General features: G+C 57.0%; 5 protein-coding genes across 5 annotated transcripts; 2 read left to right on the plus strand and 3 right to left on the minus strand.

Annotated features, from left to right (window-relative positions):
* Nucleotides 1-499: 499 nt before the first annotated feature.
* On the plus strand, nucleotides 500-3,009 carry CHGG_01220 (uncharacterized protein; the record flags this gene model as incomplete). Its single annotated transcript, XM_001220440.1, has 5 exons — nucleotides 500-648; nucleotides 774-1,452; nucleotides 1,640-1,668; nucleotides 1,831-2,334; nucleotides 2,643-3,009. The coding sequence occupies 5 exons, from the start codon at nucleotides 500-502 to the stop codon at nucleotides 3,007-3,009; spliced, it is 1,728 nt and encodes a 575-aa protein (XP_001220441.1).
* Nucleotides 3,010-3,226: 217 nt separating this feature from the next.
* CHGG_01221 (uncharacterized protein) lies at nucleotides 3,227-5,866 on the minus strand (the record flags this gene model as incomplete). Its single annotated transcript, XM_001220441.1, has 2 exons — nucleotides 3,227-3,805; nucleotides 3,857-5,866. The coding sequence occupies 2 exons, from the start codon at nucleotides 5,864-5,866 to the stop codon at nucleotides 3,227-3,229; spliced, it is 2,589 nt and encodes an 862-aa protein (XP_001220442.1).
* Nucleotides 5,867-6,896: 1,030 nt separating this feature from the next.
* Nucleotides 6,897-8,588, minus strand: CHGG_01222 (uncharacterized protein; the record flags this gene model as incomplete). Its single annotated transcript, XM_001220442.1, has 4 exons — nucleotides 6,897-7,260; nucleotides 7,349-7,737; nucleotides 7,805-7,946; nucleotides 8,089-8,588. The coding sequence occupies 4 exons, from the start codon at nucleotides 8,586-8,588 to the stop codon at nucleotides 6,897-6,899; spliced, it is 1,395 nt and encodes a 464-aa protein (XP_001220443.1).
* A 473-nt stretch (nucleotides 8,589-9,061) lies between these two features.
* CHGG_01223 (uncharacterized protein) lies at nucleotides 9,062-13,129 on the minus strand (the record flags this gene model as incomplete). The annotated part of the gene is made up of 1 exon (XM_001220443.1): nucleotides 9,062-13,129. One exon carries the CDS (start codon nucleotides 13,127-13,129, stop codon nucleotides 9,062-9,064), a length of 4,068 nt encoding a protein of 1,355 aa, XP_001220444.1.
* A 1,774-nt stretch (nucleotides 13,130-14,903) lies between these two features.
* On the plus strand, nucleotides 14,904-15,972 carry CHGG_01224 (uncharacterized protein; the record flags this gene model as incomplete). Its single annotated transcript, XM_001220444.1, has 2 exons — nucleotides 14,904-14,954; nucleotides 15,025-15,972. The coding sequence occupies 2 exons, from the start codon at nucleotides 14,904-14,906 to the stop codon at nucleotides 15,970-15,972; spliced, it is 999 nt and encodes a 332-aa protein (XP_001220445.1).
* Nucleotides 15,973-16,255: the final 283 nt, after the last annotated feature.

A 16,255-nucleotide genomic window follows, 5' to 3' on the forward strand; every position in this document is an offset into this window, starting at 1 on the left:
CGGATGAGACTGACGTGTGTGGTGATCCATGACTTCAACTTGACAGGCATGGTTCTAAATCTTGACTGAGCTGGCCCCCCCGATCTGGCCCGATCGTCTGAGGACAGAAGCCATATTTGAAGTAATGGTATCTGCCTTCTGGTTTGTCAACTTGCCAATAACGGGTCCCGGGTTGATGATATCGGGTGAGACTGACGTCTTTGGTATGAATTCATGACCTCACAAATGTGATTCTGGAATCTAGACTGTGGCCGGAGTGGCCGAGAACCTCTGCAGTCTCTCAAAGCCTGGGCCGGTCGTGTCGTCAGAGGTCAGAAGTGCGTTTATATAAAGGCCTCTAGCCTCGAGTCCATTCGGTTCCGAGCCGGTTGATATCTTCTCAGCAGCCTTCTCTCGTGCTCGCGGTCCTTATCCTCGACCCATCGCTCTTCGCACACCCTCCAAGTCCCAAACTTCCTCGCTAACACCTGCTGCCCGTCGTCCATCCATTGAAGGCGAGATGCTCCCACCGGTGCCCCGTGACTATCAGTCTGCCACCGAGTATCGCTTCGGCGAGAACCAGGTGAACGATATCATCCATTTTGCTGGCTGCCGTCGCGAAGGCTTCCCGCCTTGCGTCATCTGGTTCCCCCAAGCCAGCATACCCAGGTCTGCACGTCAATACCCGGGACCTTCAATCGGGATGCTCATGGCGGCATCGCTACCCTTGATCGGTTGCCATTAGAGGTCTTGTGGGACGTGGTTCTGCGCCTGGACATACATTTCGTCTTCAGGCTTCGACAAACCAACACAGGAGCGCGGCGGGTCGTGGACGCCCTCAGCCAGTATCAAGTGGTGGCCTCACACGGACTAATTGGTCTCTGCGCCTTGCTACGCACGAGGCTTGCCGCCACCGTCTCATTGCTCGACTTCCACAGGGTCCTTTGCACCGAGGCCTGCGCTCTCTGTGGCGACTTCAGCGGCGGAATAGTGTCCCTGCCGACGTGGAGCCGATGTTGCTTTCGGTGCCTATGGGCGGCACCAGAAACCCAAATACGGAGCCTGGGCGGAGTCCGGAAGCTATTTGACTTCTCCAAGGTCCAGCTAGCGAGCCTGCATCCGTTCAAAACCTTGGGCGGGATATGTACGAGGGAAGCGCCTCCACAGAGCCCGCGTGCCGTAGTCTCCCTACACCAGGCGACCCTACTCGCTGGGCAGCAAAAGGAGGATTGCTCGGCATATAGCGATAATTGGAAAGGCCAAAAATACAACTTCCTGGGAGCATGCGAACTTCCGTACTACAACAGACGGACCGGCGAGGCGGAACACGGCGGCATCTTTTGTGCTGGCTGCGAACTTGCGTTTGAAGAGAGGGCGGACAAGACCGGCGACGCGGCGGCGTGGGCAGTCCAGGCTTGTGATACAATGTTGTCGAAAGAGGCTTTTCTGGAGCACTTCAAATGGTGCAAAGAGGTACGACGTCTCTGGACGTCGCGTGGGGAAGGGTGATAGACACCAAATTGAGAGTTTGGCTATTTCACACCGAGTGATGGGAATGGGGAATAGATGGGGCAGAGGAGGAAATGTATATAACTTACATAAGTAATAGGTAACTAGTTAGTTAACTAGTTACTCAATTGAGTTAATTAACTAGTTATAGCTGCCGGTTCGATGCAACACACACTCCATGTAAGCGACCGATCCAGCCCCTTTCTGACTCTCACTCAGGAGTCCGGAAGTGGAAGGCGGGGTTACCCTCGTACCACCCTCGAGCCACCCTTCTCGAGCCATTCAATGCAGGGAGTTCAGTTTTTTCCGACGACATTAAACTGACGTCGTCCATTGCCCCAGCTTTGATCGCACAACCCTTGACCACAACCCGCCCCAACCCATACCATCAGTTAACACCAGCACCAACACCAACACCAACCCCCAAAACAAGCTCAACCCAACCCAACCCAACCCACCTCCGCCCCAAAAAATGAACCTCGCCGTCTTCTCCGCCAAGCCCTACGACCGGGACTTCCTGACCCTCGCCAACAGCACCCTCCCCACCCACCACACCCTCACCTTCCACGACTTCCCGCTCACCGCCGACACGGCCCCCCTCGCTTCCGGCGCCGACGCCGTCTGCGTCTTTGTCAACGACGCGCTCTCCGCCCCCGTCCTCCAAACCCTGCACGCAGGCGGCACGCGGGCCATCCTCCTGCGCTGCGCGGGCTACAACCACGTGGACCTGGCGGAAGCGGAGCGGCTGGGGCTGGCGGTGGCGAACGTCCCCGCCTACGCGCCCGAGGCGGTGGCCGAGTTCGCGGCGGCGCTGCTGCAGACGCTGAATCGGCGGACGCATCGGGCGTATAATAGGGTGCGGGAGGGGAATTTTAGTCTAGATTATGGGTTGCTGGGTAGGACGTTGAGGGGGAAGACGGTCGGGGTGGTGGGCACGGGGAGGATTGGGGTGGCGTTTGCGAGGATTGTGGGGGTTGGGATTTGGGTGTCGCGTGTTGGCGTATGATCCGTTTCCGGCGGAGGGGTTTGCGGAGGTGGGGGAGTATGTTGGGTTGGAGAGGTTGTTGGCGGAGAGTGATTTTGTGAGTTTGCATTGTCCGTTGACGGAGGAGACGAGGCATGTTATCAATGGGGAGACGCTAGGGATGATGAAGAAGGGGGCCCATGTTGATCAATACGTCGCGGGGCGGGCTGGTGCGCACCGAGAGTGTGATTGCTGCGCTGAAGAGCAAGCATCTGGGTGGGTTGGCGCTGGACGTCTATGAGGCGGAGGCCGCGCTGTTCTACCAGGACCACAGCGCCGAGATCATCCAGGACGATGAGCTCATGCGGCTGATGACGTTCCCCAACGTCGTGGTGTGTGGGCACCAGGCCTTTTTTACCGAGGAGGCCCTGACCGAGATCGCCGAGTGCACGATGCGGAATCTCGATGACTTCTATAACAGGATACCCTGTAAGAACGCGCTGGTCAAAGAGGGCCATGTGCTGGCCAGGCGGGAGTCATTGCCGGTTCGGATCTGATGGCCCCTAGGTGCCTTAGCTTATGTCAGGGCTTGTTAGTGGGTGGCTAGTTATTTGTTCTTAATGTATTGTCACGATTTAATGAAGGGTGCGGTGATAGTTCAGGGATATGGAACCGTATCTCATTGTGACAACCTCGTACTCTATATGATGGGTATACCCACGACGCTAATACCAAGTGAACGCCCGGTGAGAAACGCCTAAAACAAACAAGCCGTTAATACTGCCTACTCTTCCTCCCCTGCCGCCTCAGGGCCTCGAACTCAGCCGCATCCGCTGGGTACGGGTTGTTGCTCGCGTAGGCATTCGCGTAGTACCCCTCAGGGGCCGTCGCCGAAGGCTGGCTCGCCCGCGACGCCGCACGGGGCGGCGCGGGAGCGTACGCTTGGCTGCTCTGGCCGCCGTTGTCTTCTGTTCGCACCTTGCCGGGCCGGGGTGGGGGCGGAGGCGGCGGGGCTTGTTGTGGCGGGCGCGAAGTGGCGTAGCCCTCGTCCAAGGCGCGGTCCGGGCTGGGAGGGTTCTCTGGCCTTGACTGAGCATAGGCGAGGGTTGGCGTGGGGACTGTGGCTGGCGACTGCTGGGAGTATTGTGGGTTGCTGGCGGTATCGAAGGTTCGGGTCGAGACCTGTGGTGGTGCCTGGGCTTCTTCGTTCGAGAGCGGCCGTGGCTTTCGTGAGATACGGTTTGCCGAGGAGCTCGGGCGGTGCCTGGCCGGGGAGATCTGCTCGTTAAATCTGGGTTCATCCTCGTCCTCGGAAGAAGTATCCTCTGCGTCGCTTGGGGTGTCCTCGGCATACTGTTGGAGGAATGAGTTATGTTCGACAGGGGTGGGAGCTAGGTGACTTACGGCTCTTAATTCTTTCCGCATGGCGAGGCCCGCGCAGATTTCCTTGGCTTCCTCGATCGCCTTCTTCTGCACACGGAGCGTCTGCCTCCTGTCCCTAGTCTCCCTGTTCTCTGCCGCGATAGCTTCAATGACCTCGGTGCTCAAACCCAGCACCTCGACCGAGTTGAAGATGCTGTACATGCCCTGGAGGAGGTGGCGCTCAACGACTTGGGTGATGGTGTTCCTGATGAAGGTCTTGGCAGCCAGCTCGTAGTAGATGAGCATCTTCTCCAGAACCTCCTCAGCCTCGGAAAACGTCGCACCCTCCTTGGTCGAGTTGGCGTGCCAGTTCCTCAAACGTTCCTCATATTCGGGGTCGTAAGGCTGCACCTCGAGACTCATGTCCTGCATGAGGAGATCCAACTCGTGTTGCGCCTTCGCCATCAGCGCCTTCATATGAGGCTCCAGGAAATGGCGGCGGAGCGGTTCCCGCATGCGTTTTGGCCAGGCGTAGTCGATCAGCTCGCCCAGAAACTCGTTACAGACGACACCAAGATTGTCTTTGTGCTCTTGGGCGAGCTTCGGCCAGTTCTCGGAATAGCTTTGGAAGAGCATGTAAACGGCCCTCGGCTTCGGGTCCATGGGGAATTCGGAACCGCGGATCTGGCGCAGCAGCATCTCTACTTCCTGCTTCACAAAATCCCGCTTGGCGCTATCCTCAGGGGCTGGCTCCCCTGGCGCAAGCTGGGCCGACGGCGAGAAGGTGAACTTGCGCCCGTGGGCCCGGATTCTGGTCGAGAAACGGTCATTTTCCTCGGTGGCGCGGGCGCGCAAGTTCTGGGCCGGGGTTCCTCTTGGATCGGCGGTTACGCGGAAGAAGGTCTTCTTGGGCGGGTTCTTGTAGAAGCCGTAAACAGCGGGGATGACCAGCTCCTTGGAGGAGGAGAAGAGCTCGACTAGCTCGGTCCGCATCTCCTCGGGAGTATCCTTAGCATCGCCGAGACTCTTGAGTTCGGCTTCGCAGTCGTCGAGGGCCTTTTGGATCTGTCTGCGGAGGACATGAACATGCTTTCCGATGTGTTGCTGAAGTTGCGTGCTGAGTTTCCGCATCAATGCGCCGGCGCCGCAGATGGACGATGGGACAGAGCTCCATTTTCCGCTGTTGAAGAAGACAGCTTCATCACGTCGGCGGTCTTCAGCTGTCGGCCAGGGCTGGCCGGGTTCGCGGGGGCCTGGGTTCAGCAAGACATACCAGCCAAGCTTGAAGTCATTGCGTTTGTCCTTGTTCTTGACGAGGTCGATGAACTTGTCTTCGAGGCCGATCGACTCGGTGAGGTCTGGCTTCGTGAGGACTCCGATGGTACGGGACCCGTTGGGGTCGAAATGGCGGGCCTTTGTCAAGATCGGGGCTTGGACGTAGTCTGAGTTACCGCCAACCACGGCAAGGATGATGGTCCGCGAACTCTTCATGTAGCGATCCGACAGCGACTCGATGGTCCTGATGTCTTCCAGAGACTGGTCGTTGTTCGCGTTCCGGACTAGCCCTGGCAAGTCGACCAAGGTCAACAGCGGCATATCCGGGCCCCGTTTCTCGACGACCAGGATGTCGCGGGCGGCAAAACGGCCAGGGATGTTCTTGGGTGCGATCAGCTCGACGGCGCTCCTCATCAGCTGCTCAAAGGGCATTCCGGTGTGGACGGTTCCGCCGAACTGGCTCAACCTCTCCTGCTCTGGGAAACTGCGTTTCTTATCTGGGATCACAGAGACGGCGATGCTCGGCGCGGGCGCCCTCCGGAGACGGATCTCGGTCGCGAACCTGGTGCAGGCGCCTGCATCTCGGGGGAAAGGGGTGCCCGTGATGGCCTCCAGCACAGAGCTCTTCCCGGCGCTCTGGTCACCGACGACCACGATTTGTGGTAACTTGACATTGTCAAGCTGAGCAAACTGTAGCTTGTCGATCAAGTCGAGGAGGGCACGTTGCTCGCCGGCGAGCTCCTGAGCATCCACGGCGAGCTCGAGGCGTGTGACCATGGCGGGGAAGGGTTGTTGGTGTTACGACTTGGTGGATGGCACGGTGTGTTGGTGTCAAACAACTGGCCTTAACGAGGAGGGAAGAGTCAAGGTAGCAATTAAGAGCCTAAATAATAATATCTAGCCGGAGACACGAAGCTACGACAGTCGTGGTTTTTATGGAGGAGGACTCCCATCAGAAAGAGTCAAGAATCCCAAAATGAGGCTGTGTGGGTTGCCACAGCTGGGCATGCTCGCCGCGTTCGCCGCGTGGCCCCAAGGAAATGCGCATCTTGCCTTGCACAACATGGCTGAATACCGGGCGTGGGAGAAACAAGATGGCAGCCTTGTTGGTGTGGTCGTGTGGATGCTGAGCGACGCCCGGTGACGACGACAGACGAGGAAGACCACGCGTTCAGTGGATCGCCCAGGCACTGCCAGGGCTTTTAGTGGCAACTCAAAGAACAGAAAGCACTGTGATTGGCGTTGCGAAAAAGCCCCACACCCCTCCTGAGAGTGGGGCGCCCTTTCCCAGGCCTCCGACCTCCAGGGGGCATGGTCTTGAACCTTGACCGCATGCGAGTTTTGACTTCCATCCTTCCGTTTGAGATTCCATGCCATTGGAAGAGAGCATGCCATGCATGCTCAAAAAGAAGTCGCCCCGAGAAAGTTCTTATGGCCCAGCCACATGCAACACTTCAAGGTTATGGACAACCCAAATATAAGCAGAATGATACTGATTCACTTCAAGGAATGGCGCATGGTACTTTCTGTTGGATTTGGAAGGCGGTTAGGAGGGGCAATTCAGGGGTAACTAGTGGCTGGGCATTATTAGTATTTTCAGGATCAGGGCGAGGGCCGCGGCAGTGGGAACAAGACAGACACAGAGAGACAGACATCATCATCAATGGACTGGTTGCCCCTCTTTCATCACCTTTTGGCACCCAATCACCTTGGTACAGTCAATTCGTAGCTGTTGGCTTTCCAACACTTTCCTTCTAACTTCCTATTAACTTCAAAGCCACCCTCCTAAACAAAAGTCATCTCCCTTCTAAGTCCACAAGATCCCCAGGTCGTCCTCATCCTCGCTGTCACTATCACTGCTGCTCTTATCACTGTTACTCTCATTGTCCGCCCTTACCTGCCTCTCAGCCTCCTCCATCTTCCCCTCCTCGGTAAACAACATCACAACCCCACGCAATTCCCTCGCAACAGCCACATCAATCGCCGTCCGTAACGCCTCATCCTCCGCGCGGGGATCAACACCCAGCTCCATCAACCTCTTAAACAAACCCGTAACATCCCACCCCGGTAGATCCCACCCCTCGGCCACGGCATGCAGTAATGTGCGCCGGCGCCCATCCACCGCCTGCAAATCCGCGCCCAGTTCGACGAACACATCCAGCGCCTCGACACTGCAATCAAGGGACTTAATTAACACCGGTGCCACGAAATCCAAATATGGGCGTCTCTCCAGCCGCGTTGCGCGCGTTGATGTCCAACCGCGTGGCCAGCTCGCGGAAGAGGGTGGCCGCCGCCGCGGAGGCCTCTGACTTGCCCAGCAGCCGCGGGGCGATGGAGTGCAGCGCCGAGTTGCCCGTGGTTGGGTCTGGCTCCGCCGGGTCCGCGCCGGCGGCGAGGAGGTGTTGGACCGCGAACAAGGAGTGTTGCGAGACGTTGGCGTGGGTGGCTAGCGCCAGGTGCAGCGGCGTCCGGCCTTGCTTGTCTCGGATTGTGAGGGCGCCTGGGCCGTTGCGTGTGAGGGCGGTGAAGGCGTTGCGGTGCGGCACGTCGAACGGTCCCTGGAATGTGCAGAGCCAGTGGAGAGGGGTGCGGCCTTCGTCGTCGACAATGAGGGGGTCGGCCCCGACGTTGAGGAGGACGTGCGCCATCTCGGCCATCACGGTTCGTGGAGGCGGGGGACGGGGAGGGTAGCACAGCCCGGGGTTGGGGGCTTACGGGGATCATGGGGATGCAAGCTGAGGCTAGGAGAGTCCGTCCCGTGATGGCCTCACGCGGTTGCAGTTCGCTTGGGATACCCCTGTCATAGAAACGTGGGATACCCGGCCGCGGTCCTCTCACGATGCCTTGAAGAGCGAAGCTGCTCGTTCGGGTAAGGCGCATATACATCGGCGCCGTGAGAGAAATCAGGTCTAGCATCGCCTGTTGCCGGGACTGGAATCGAGCGCGGGATAATGGAAGCTGTGGCCGGCAGCTTCGTGAGGGCGTAGCGTGGCTTCTACTCGACTCTGGTCTGCTCTTGCAAGGATGGTAGCTCATCCGGGTCGAGCCCAGCGTCCAACAGCAACTTCGCGATTTCCGGATCCATCCACTCCCGAATGACTCGTGTCAAGATGCCCGGGCAGCTTTTAACGCTTGCCCCATTTTCCAACAAAAGCTTGGTGATGCCGGCATGGTTCGACATCTCAAGTGCCGAAGACCCACCCCACACATCCTCCGTCGTCTCCATGATCGCATTGACATCGGCCCCGTGCCTTAACAACACCCGCACCGTTTCCTCGCGCCAGGGTCCGTATGGCATATCCCCATGGATAGCTGCAAGCAGAGGCGTCAGGCCCATCTTGTTCCTAGCTTCAATATTGGGGCGTTTAGAGAGCAGGTACTCGAGCGCCTCGACATGCCAAAATGCGACGCCACACGCGAGGATGTGTAGCGCAGTCGAGCCCGGCAGCTTTGGCTCGTGGTCCCCAGCGGCGTAGACGGCGTTGGCATCCACATCCATACCGAGTTCGTCCACGAACAGCTGGACCAGGTACAACGACGGCCGATGTAGTTTACAAGCGGTTCCGAGCGGCGTGAGAAAACCTTATGCAACCCTCTTCGACAAGTTGGTCGAGGAGGGTGTGGTCACAAATGTCGGCCTAGTTCGAGGATGTCCCCACCGAGTTCGTCATACAGCTTGATCGCGTCGAATTCGTCGTGCTCCAGTACGAAACGCAACATTTCCGTTTTATTGGCATCGTTGAGATATTTGCCGTCCATGTCGTCGCCACCGTTACCGTGCTGGGACTTGACGCCCCAAGATGTCCTGTTCCCCGATGATGAGGCGGGGCTTCCTTCTGGAACCGCATCCTCGACTGTCTCAGAGCCCATGCATTGATCTGTGCCTTTCGAACCTCCTCGTCCATCTCCTCTTCATCTGTCGCCAAGAACAAAATCTTCGGAATGTTTATGGGCCTATCGCGGGGTTCGACCCTATGCGCGATCAGCCGGCGGACCAGTTCCCAGCATTTCCTCTCCACTGCCATATCCAAGGCCCGTCAGCATTCTCGGCCTTGTTTTCGTTTTCCCCGGTGGACTACGGCCTCGGCGTTGAGATCTGCCCCAGCGAGTTGCAGCATCCCAACGATGTTGCCCGCGCGCTCCAAGGAGACCCTTAATCTTAGCCAGGGTATGTAGCGGAGTCAGCCCTTTCTGATCCTTAGCTCCAGCGTCTGCCCCATTGATCAATAAATACCAGACAGCTTCCGGTCTTCCGGCCTGGCACGCGTGGTGTATCGGCGCCCTACCATCTCCGAGTAAGTTGACGCGCTTTTCGAGCACGTTCAGCTCACGATACTGGGCAAGCAGGAGGACCAGAACACCAGCCCTTCCATCGCGGGCGGCCACATGCAGCGGCGAGAGGCCACCGGCGGTAAGCACGGTCGGGTCAGCTCCGGCCTTGATAAGTTTCCAAACCGCGCTTTCCCCAAGCGCCACGGCATAGTGTAATGGGGTGAGACCGTCGATGTCAGGCTCGTTAACGTCTAGGCCGCCAAATTCCGGAGTGGCGAGCGCGGCCTCGAGCATGTCCACGTCGCCAGCTACGTGCAGCGCTGACTGGCCTCTTGCATTCCTGGCCAGCGGCGGGGCCCCGGCTTGTAGCAGGACTTGGAGCTCCTCGCGGATAAGCTCTCTCGGCTCATTCTCGGAGAGTACCGCGTGAATTATCGTGTTCCCATCCTTGTCTACCGTACCTGCGCTCGCCCCTACCGAGCTCAGATAGCGGAACTCGTCCACTCGGTTCCTCCTCGCGCCCACCATCGCATACAACAGCGTCTTGCCATCGTGGGTGAGCGTCCTCATATTGGCGCCCAGGCGGACAAACTTCTGGATAGTCTCAGGTTGGTGATAGTGGTCTTGACTCAAGAGTTCCCATAAAACGGTGCGCCCCTTCTCATCGCACGCATTTAGGTCCAAGCCTGAATCCACCAACTTTCGAAGCACATCTTCATCTTTGTTGTTGCTGGGGTCGTACTTCCACAGCGGCGGGTTGCCCTTCTTGTTCCTTTTGTTCGGATCCGCGCCCGCAAGGAGCAATGCCTGGATGAAGGGCATGAGCTTCGAAGGTTTGAAAGCCGGCATTTTGCGGAAGATGTGGTGAAATATGGTGTCCCCATTCTTGTCAGCAAGATGCACGTCCGATCCCAGCTTTAAGAGCCCGTGGAGGACCTTGATGTTCGCCAAATGTCCACAGTCCCAAGGAAAAAACCACAGCTGATTAATAATCTCAAGTAGCGGCGTTCTTCCCCATGCGTTCAGCGCGTTTATGTCGGCTCCGTGGTCAACTAGCGTCTGGAGCAACCGGTGGCTTTCTGGCTTGATGAGGTGAAGTGGCGTATTGCCGTCCTTCGTCTTCGCGTGGAGGTTTGCGCCTGCTGAGAGGAATACCTTGCTTAGGGAGTCTTCGGGATGGCCCAAGCTAAACGCCATAAAATCATCATCATTTCTTTGCACAGCCAAGTGCAAAGGCGTCAGGTCTTTGCCACGATATCTCCCTGCGTCCATGGTAGCGTTCACATCCGCGCCGGCTTCCACGAGCAGTCGAATGCATTCGGCCACCAGCTTCTTGTCACTGTCCCGCACTATCCGCATGATACCATCGGCGCCGGCAAGTCCGTGTAGCGGGGTCGGCCCTCGCTCGCGATGCTCGATGTCGTCATCCCCGTATGTGTCAGTTTGGCGTCGCTGGTTTGGATCAGCGCCGTGCTGGAGGAGGAGCTTGACCAAATCCGGATTCTTGGCCTGTGCCGCGCGGTACAGCTTTGTCAACCCGGATATGTAACAGTTAACATCTGCCTGGCTCGTGTCAAGAATTGCGTTGACGTTGTCTACCGTGTCGGCTAGGTGTAAGTATAGGTTAATGTCGCCCGGTGGTATAAAGGGTATAAACGCCTTGATCACCGCAGGATCACCACCGCTAAAAGCGAGGAAAAGTGCTTTTCCCTTTTCCTTCTCCGCTTCTTCCTCGGTGATGCCCATATAGGCAGGATCATCATTCCATGGGCGCGAGCCTGGGCACGTCTTAATGAGAGGATCGACGCCAGCACCCAGCAGGAGATGAACGACTGGTGCCTGCCCGTGTCTAGCAGCCAGGTGCAGAGGCGTCATGCCGTCGTTGGCCCCAGATGTCGGATCAGCACCTTTGGCAAGCAGAATTTCGACAAGGCCAGCGTGGCCAGCCATAGAAGCACAGGCCAGAGGCGTGAGACCGTCCCCGTCACGGCTGTCTAGGAGTGCGGGTTCCTTCTCGACAAAATAGTCCACCACATACGTCGGGATCGACGTGCCATTTCTCGCGGACGTGAGTAAATGGAGGGCATTGAATGAGGATGAGACCGAGCGGCGCCGCCTCAGGTAAGCTAAAGTCTGAAAAGCAGGTCTATCAGGGGCCAAATAACGACCCAGAGCTGCTAACAGCTGGTTTGCCGACGTCCTACATGATACCTTGCTGATGTGGAAGAAGAGGTTGTTGGTAGCATACGACGCGAGAGGTTGGTTGAGTAGCGTATCGGTAAGTATCTTCACCCTGCGTTCGTGTTCTTTATGCAAGTCGGGAGGGCGACAGTCGGCAGCGCTTCTATCGGCTATGGTGGTGTCGAGCGGGGGACACCCATCGAGATATTCTAGCAACAGGACCGCAAGCACGGCATGTGACGCCTCGGCTTCCAGCACGGGGAATGCGTCCCCATCGTCCCTCCGGCTCGTATCGTGCAGAAACTCAGTGAACGAATGGTGGATGACGCTCACGGTCTCGTCTTCCAGCAACTCCAGCAGCCTCCCGCAGCCTGCGCGCACCAGGTCCTTGCCACGTCGGAGATCCACGTGTAGCATGCGAGAGAGCAACGAGCCGAGCTCGATGAGCCGGACCGGTCGGCTCGCGTGTGTGACGCACATGAGAATCTTGGCCTGTTGCTCGGCCGTCACCCCGCTCCGGCGGGCATGCTCCTTCAGCATGTCCTCGTACACCGCGCGGAGGGTACGCGGGAGGCGGTCCAGGTTATCCGGCAGGTCCTCTTCGGTGATGCGCCCATCTCGCAGCCCTTCAGCCAAGTTGTCGGCCAACAAACGCGCCTGCAGAAACAGCCCGTTCGCCCGCTCACAAATCGACTGCCTGACCAGCTCGTTCTTGTCGTCACTCAGCGGGGGATCCAGCGTAGTCATCCTCGAGTCCACATACCGCGCCACATCCGGCGACAGCAACGCCGGATCCAGCCGCAAGCGCACAACTCCCGAATAATGACCTAGCGCCCGCTCAATATGCGGCAGCGGCCGACTCGTCACCATAACCCTAACCGCACCCCCTCCCCCTTCCACGTCCTCCATCCTCCCCAACGCCACCAACCTCTCCACCACCCCCTCCAACTCCGCATCATCCATCTCATCCAACGCATCCACCACACAAAACACCCTCTCTCCCTTCATCCCCCCCAACGCCTCCACCACCGCGGGCCACACCATCCCCATCTCATTCCCCCGCACCGCATGCTCCCGCGACACGGCCGTCAGCGCGTCCACCAGCGCGGGGCTGTGCGGCAGCAGCTGCGCGGCAAAATCGCGGATGAGGTAGCGCGCGGTGTGGTTCTTGTCGACGATTTGGCGGAAGAAGAAGAAGAGGACGATGGGGCCGTCGCTATCACCGTCATCGGGGGTGGGGTTAGCTTGGAGGGTGCGGATGGTGGCGGCGGAGAAGACGGATTTGCCGCTGCCGGCGACGCCGCGGATGTGGAGGATGGGGTTGGGGGTTGGGGTTGGGGTGGTGGTGTTGTCGAGGCCGGCCCAGGCGCGAAACGCGGTCGTCTCGTGGATCCATCTGCCGGTGCCGGGGACGTAGGAGCGTAGGTGCTTCATGAACTCGTTGCCTGGTGAGAGGTAGTCGGTGGGCTGTAGCCATTTGAGGAGTCGGGCGATGCGTTGCTGGGGGGAGTCGCCGGGCTGTGGTGCGGGGGCGGGCACCGTGTCTCGCTCGATGATGTCGTATGTCTGGGCGTTGGCGTCGTCCATGATCTTGGGTGATGCCAGTCGTTGATACTTCTAGGGTTGTTGATTTGAGTGTCTCATGGAATTGAAAGGGCCTGTCCCCTTTTAGGCAACATCAGTTGCTTCCTGACAGCCGCCTGCTCCAACATCCAGCATACCTCATTAGGTAGGTAGGTAGTATCTGCTATGACTCTTTACCGTCAAGATAACAGGAAATCACTAGCAATTCGAAAGGGCTTTTGCTATTCGGGCACTCATACTTTGGCTATTCGGGCACTCACCCCCTAGATCATTGAAAAAGGGTTAGGGTTATATATGGTCCCACCGTATCAATCGAGGGTTTACATGACCCACCATTGCATTCCATTCACCATGGTCCCCAACTCTCCTACTGATGTAATCTTTCGACATCACCAGGGTGCCCCGCCACCAACCACGGTTAGTTGCAGCGATTCTACCCGCGTTCTGAGGCCAAATTAACCATTTTACAGTGTTGCGGGACCGTCGGAATCATTGCAGGCCCTCGCGCCGTCTAAGAAATCGCGCGTTTGTCAAGCGCAGAGATGGCCGGCACAGGCAGCTCCCACAGCGACCCCATCGCCATCCCCTCAAGCCCAGTCACCTCCCAAGACTTCGGCGGCGATGTCGACGATCAAACCTACGTACAAGGCGGCTAGGACGGAGGAAGGAGCGAAATAACTACTCTCTATTGTTTTCGAGCGCTCTAGGTGTGACGGCAGCTGCCGTCGGAGTGCACTGTGGCTCCACTTGGTTGGGCACGTGACCACACGAGCTGGCATTTAACTCCTGTATCGCGAGAGCTCTTCCAGCTTCTCTTCCTTTTCTCCCCATCTTGCAATTAGCAGAAATAGAGTCTCATCGGCAGTGCCCTCGCGCCTCGCCCAAATGTCCCTCGCCTCTCACACTAGGGAAGTAATAGTGTCCATTGTAGGCTTAGATTGTTGCAGAAATGATAGATTTCGTTAGCAATGCAAGAATGGCTCTGGAGTGAGATGTGACCATATATAACCCTAACCCTTTCCCAATGATCTCGGGGGTGAGTGCCCGAATAGCCAAAGTATGAGTGCCCGAATAGCAAAAGCCTTCGAAAGGACTGCGTCTCGCCCCCAAAAGTTAGTGAATGGTAACCAAAATGGGGAAAACTGGATGTAGGTACCTACCTATTTACCTGTTTCGGTTATATTTCAGCTGAAGCCCTGCGTTCTAATTCCTCAATTTTTGCCCCTTATCTTTTGGTTAACTACGTTAATTTTTAATTTCTTATGCTTGACATTTTTTCCTCGATAGGCTTCTTCCATTCTAACCCATCACAGCTTGTCCCAACCTTCCTTTTCTCGTTCTCTTCTCCCTCCTTTTCTTTCGTTTTCATTGTCTGCGTTTCTCTGTCAGCCCCGCCGCCCCCCATGGTGCCCTCATTTTCACTTCCTCGACTGCGTTCACGATATATCGTTTATTTATACAGCTATCTTTGTACCGAGTCCTTGCTGTTCATTAGAGGAGGTACCATTCACGACACTGATGACGCCACAAGATGGGCCTCCGCCCAAATCATCTCATCTTCAGTTATAGCCTACGTCAGATAGGTGCAACGATGACTCGCTGCACTCGCATAATTGCTACTTAAACTCCTCCGTTTTCCATTTTTCATTTTCCAATTCTCTTTCCTCGCTCCCACATCTCTGTGTTGGGACTAAACCCGGGACTCGCGAATCGGCCCTGCCTATAACCCCGGACACTTTGTCCCGTTAAAGCTGCTTCCAATTTGGCACTGCACAAGATGGCTCAGAAGTTCTCAGCGGGTCTTCCGGCTAGCTACGGGGTGGATTTGGTACGTCCACATGATCAATTCCCCGGTCCCAAAGCACGACCATTTGACACACTAGGACCAATGTCGACAGTCGCAGTACGGTTTCCCCCGTTTTCTACTTGATCCGAGTTTCGATTACTCGGAAGCTGGTCTCGATGAGGATACTGGCGACTTTGGGTGGGATACAAATTCCAGCTGTGACACCCCTAGCACTTTTAAGATCGGCGACCATGACTCGGGCTGGAATCCGGGCCCGGGGTCTATGTCGCCACGGCCCGCTGATGGACCCAACAAAGGCAACATAGCTTCGACAGCGAAAACCACCTCGGGAACCATCCAGATCAGAATTATCCCAGCCGCACACACACCAAAGCCCTGGGCGGCCTGTATCAAAATCAAGTGCAAAGACGTAGCTCGTCTGATGCGGGAGGGTTTTTTCTGGTCGGCCGACAACGTGCTGCCGGAAAGGGGTCACATGTCTCCTCATGTTGGACGCGCGTGGGTGGACTTGGGATGCCGTCATCAACGCACGTGGATCATCGCCGACAACCCCGACGACGAGGTTTCCCAATGGGGAGGTTCAATTAAAGTCGTGAGCCCTTGTATGGAAAATCTCGCGAAATTCCGGACCCACCATCTGTCAACAGCGACTGTCACTGTGTATTGTGCGTCTGCCTGGAACGAGATGGGGCGTTCGATATACAAGTACGACTACCGTCGCCCCGACGACAACTATAACTGTATCTACGACGACAAGCCGCTGAGAGGCTGGTGGCCGTGGCCAAATAAGTGCACCCCTGACGTGATTACTCCCCTGGGGGATGAAAGCCAGCTCTTTCCGCGCCGCACATGCACTCTCCCCGGTCCTTCACCCCACCCGGATCCGAATGTGCCCACCCGGGACCCTGGCGAGCTCTACTTGCCCCGTCCACCATTCGAACTGTCCGCCAGAACAACAGATGATTGTTTTGATTATGATGATGATGATAATGGTGAGGGTGAATTGATGGAGAAGTCGGTATCGGGTACGTGTAGCTAGCGGGCGTCTCCCAATGTTACTAGACATTCAAGTACAGACGGGATATTACGGAGTATCAAATTAAAGGTAGTTAGTCTCCAGAATGTGCAAGGAATCTTGGAAGTCTTGGCTTAATTATTACTTTGTATTGTCTTACATCAGGTTAGGGAGTCAAGGGCGTGAATAAGCGCCGTGCCCCCATTAGGGAAGAAAGAGGCCAGAACAGCGCATAGCGTCTGCCCTTATTGAGCCGGTCAATTCATGTTGCTGCTGCCTGATATGCATGTCAGGCTAACCAGTGCAA

The sequence above is a fragment of the Chaetomium globosum genome, genomic scaffold (genome assembly GCF_000143365.1).
Source record: "Chaetomium globosum CBS 148.51 scaffold_1 genomic scaffold, whole genome shotgun sequence".
NCBI classification, from domain to species: domain Eukaryota; kingdom Fungi; phylum Ascomycota; class Sordariomycetes; order Sordariales; family Chaetomiaceae; genus Chaetomium; species Chaetomium globosum.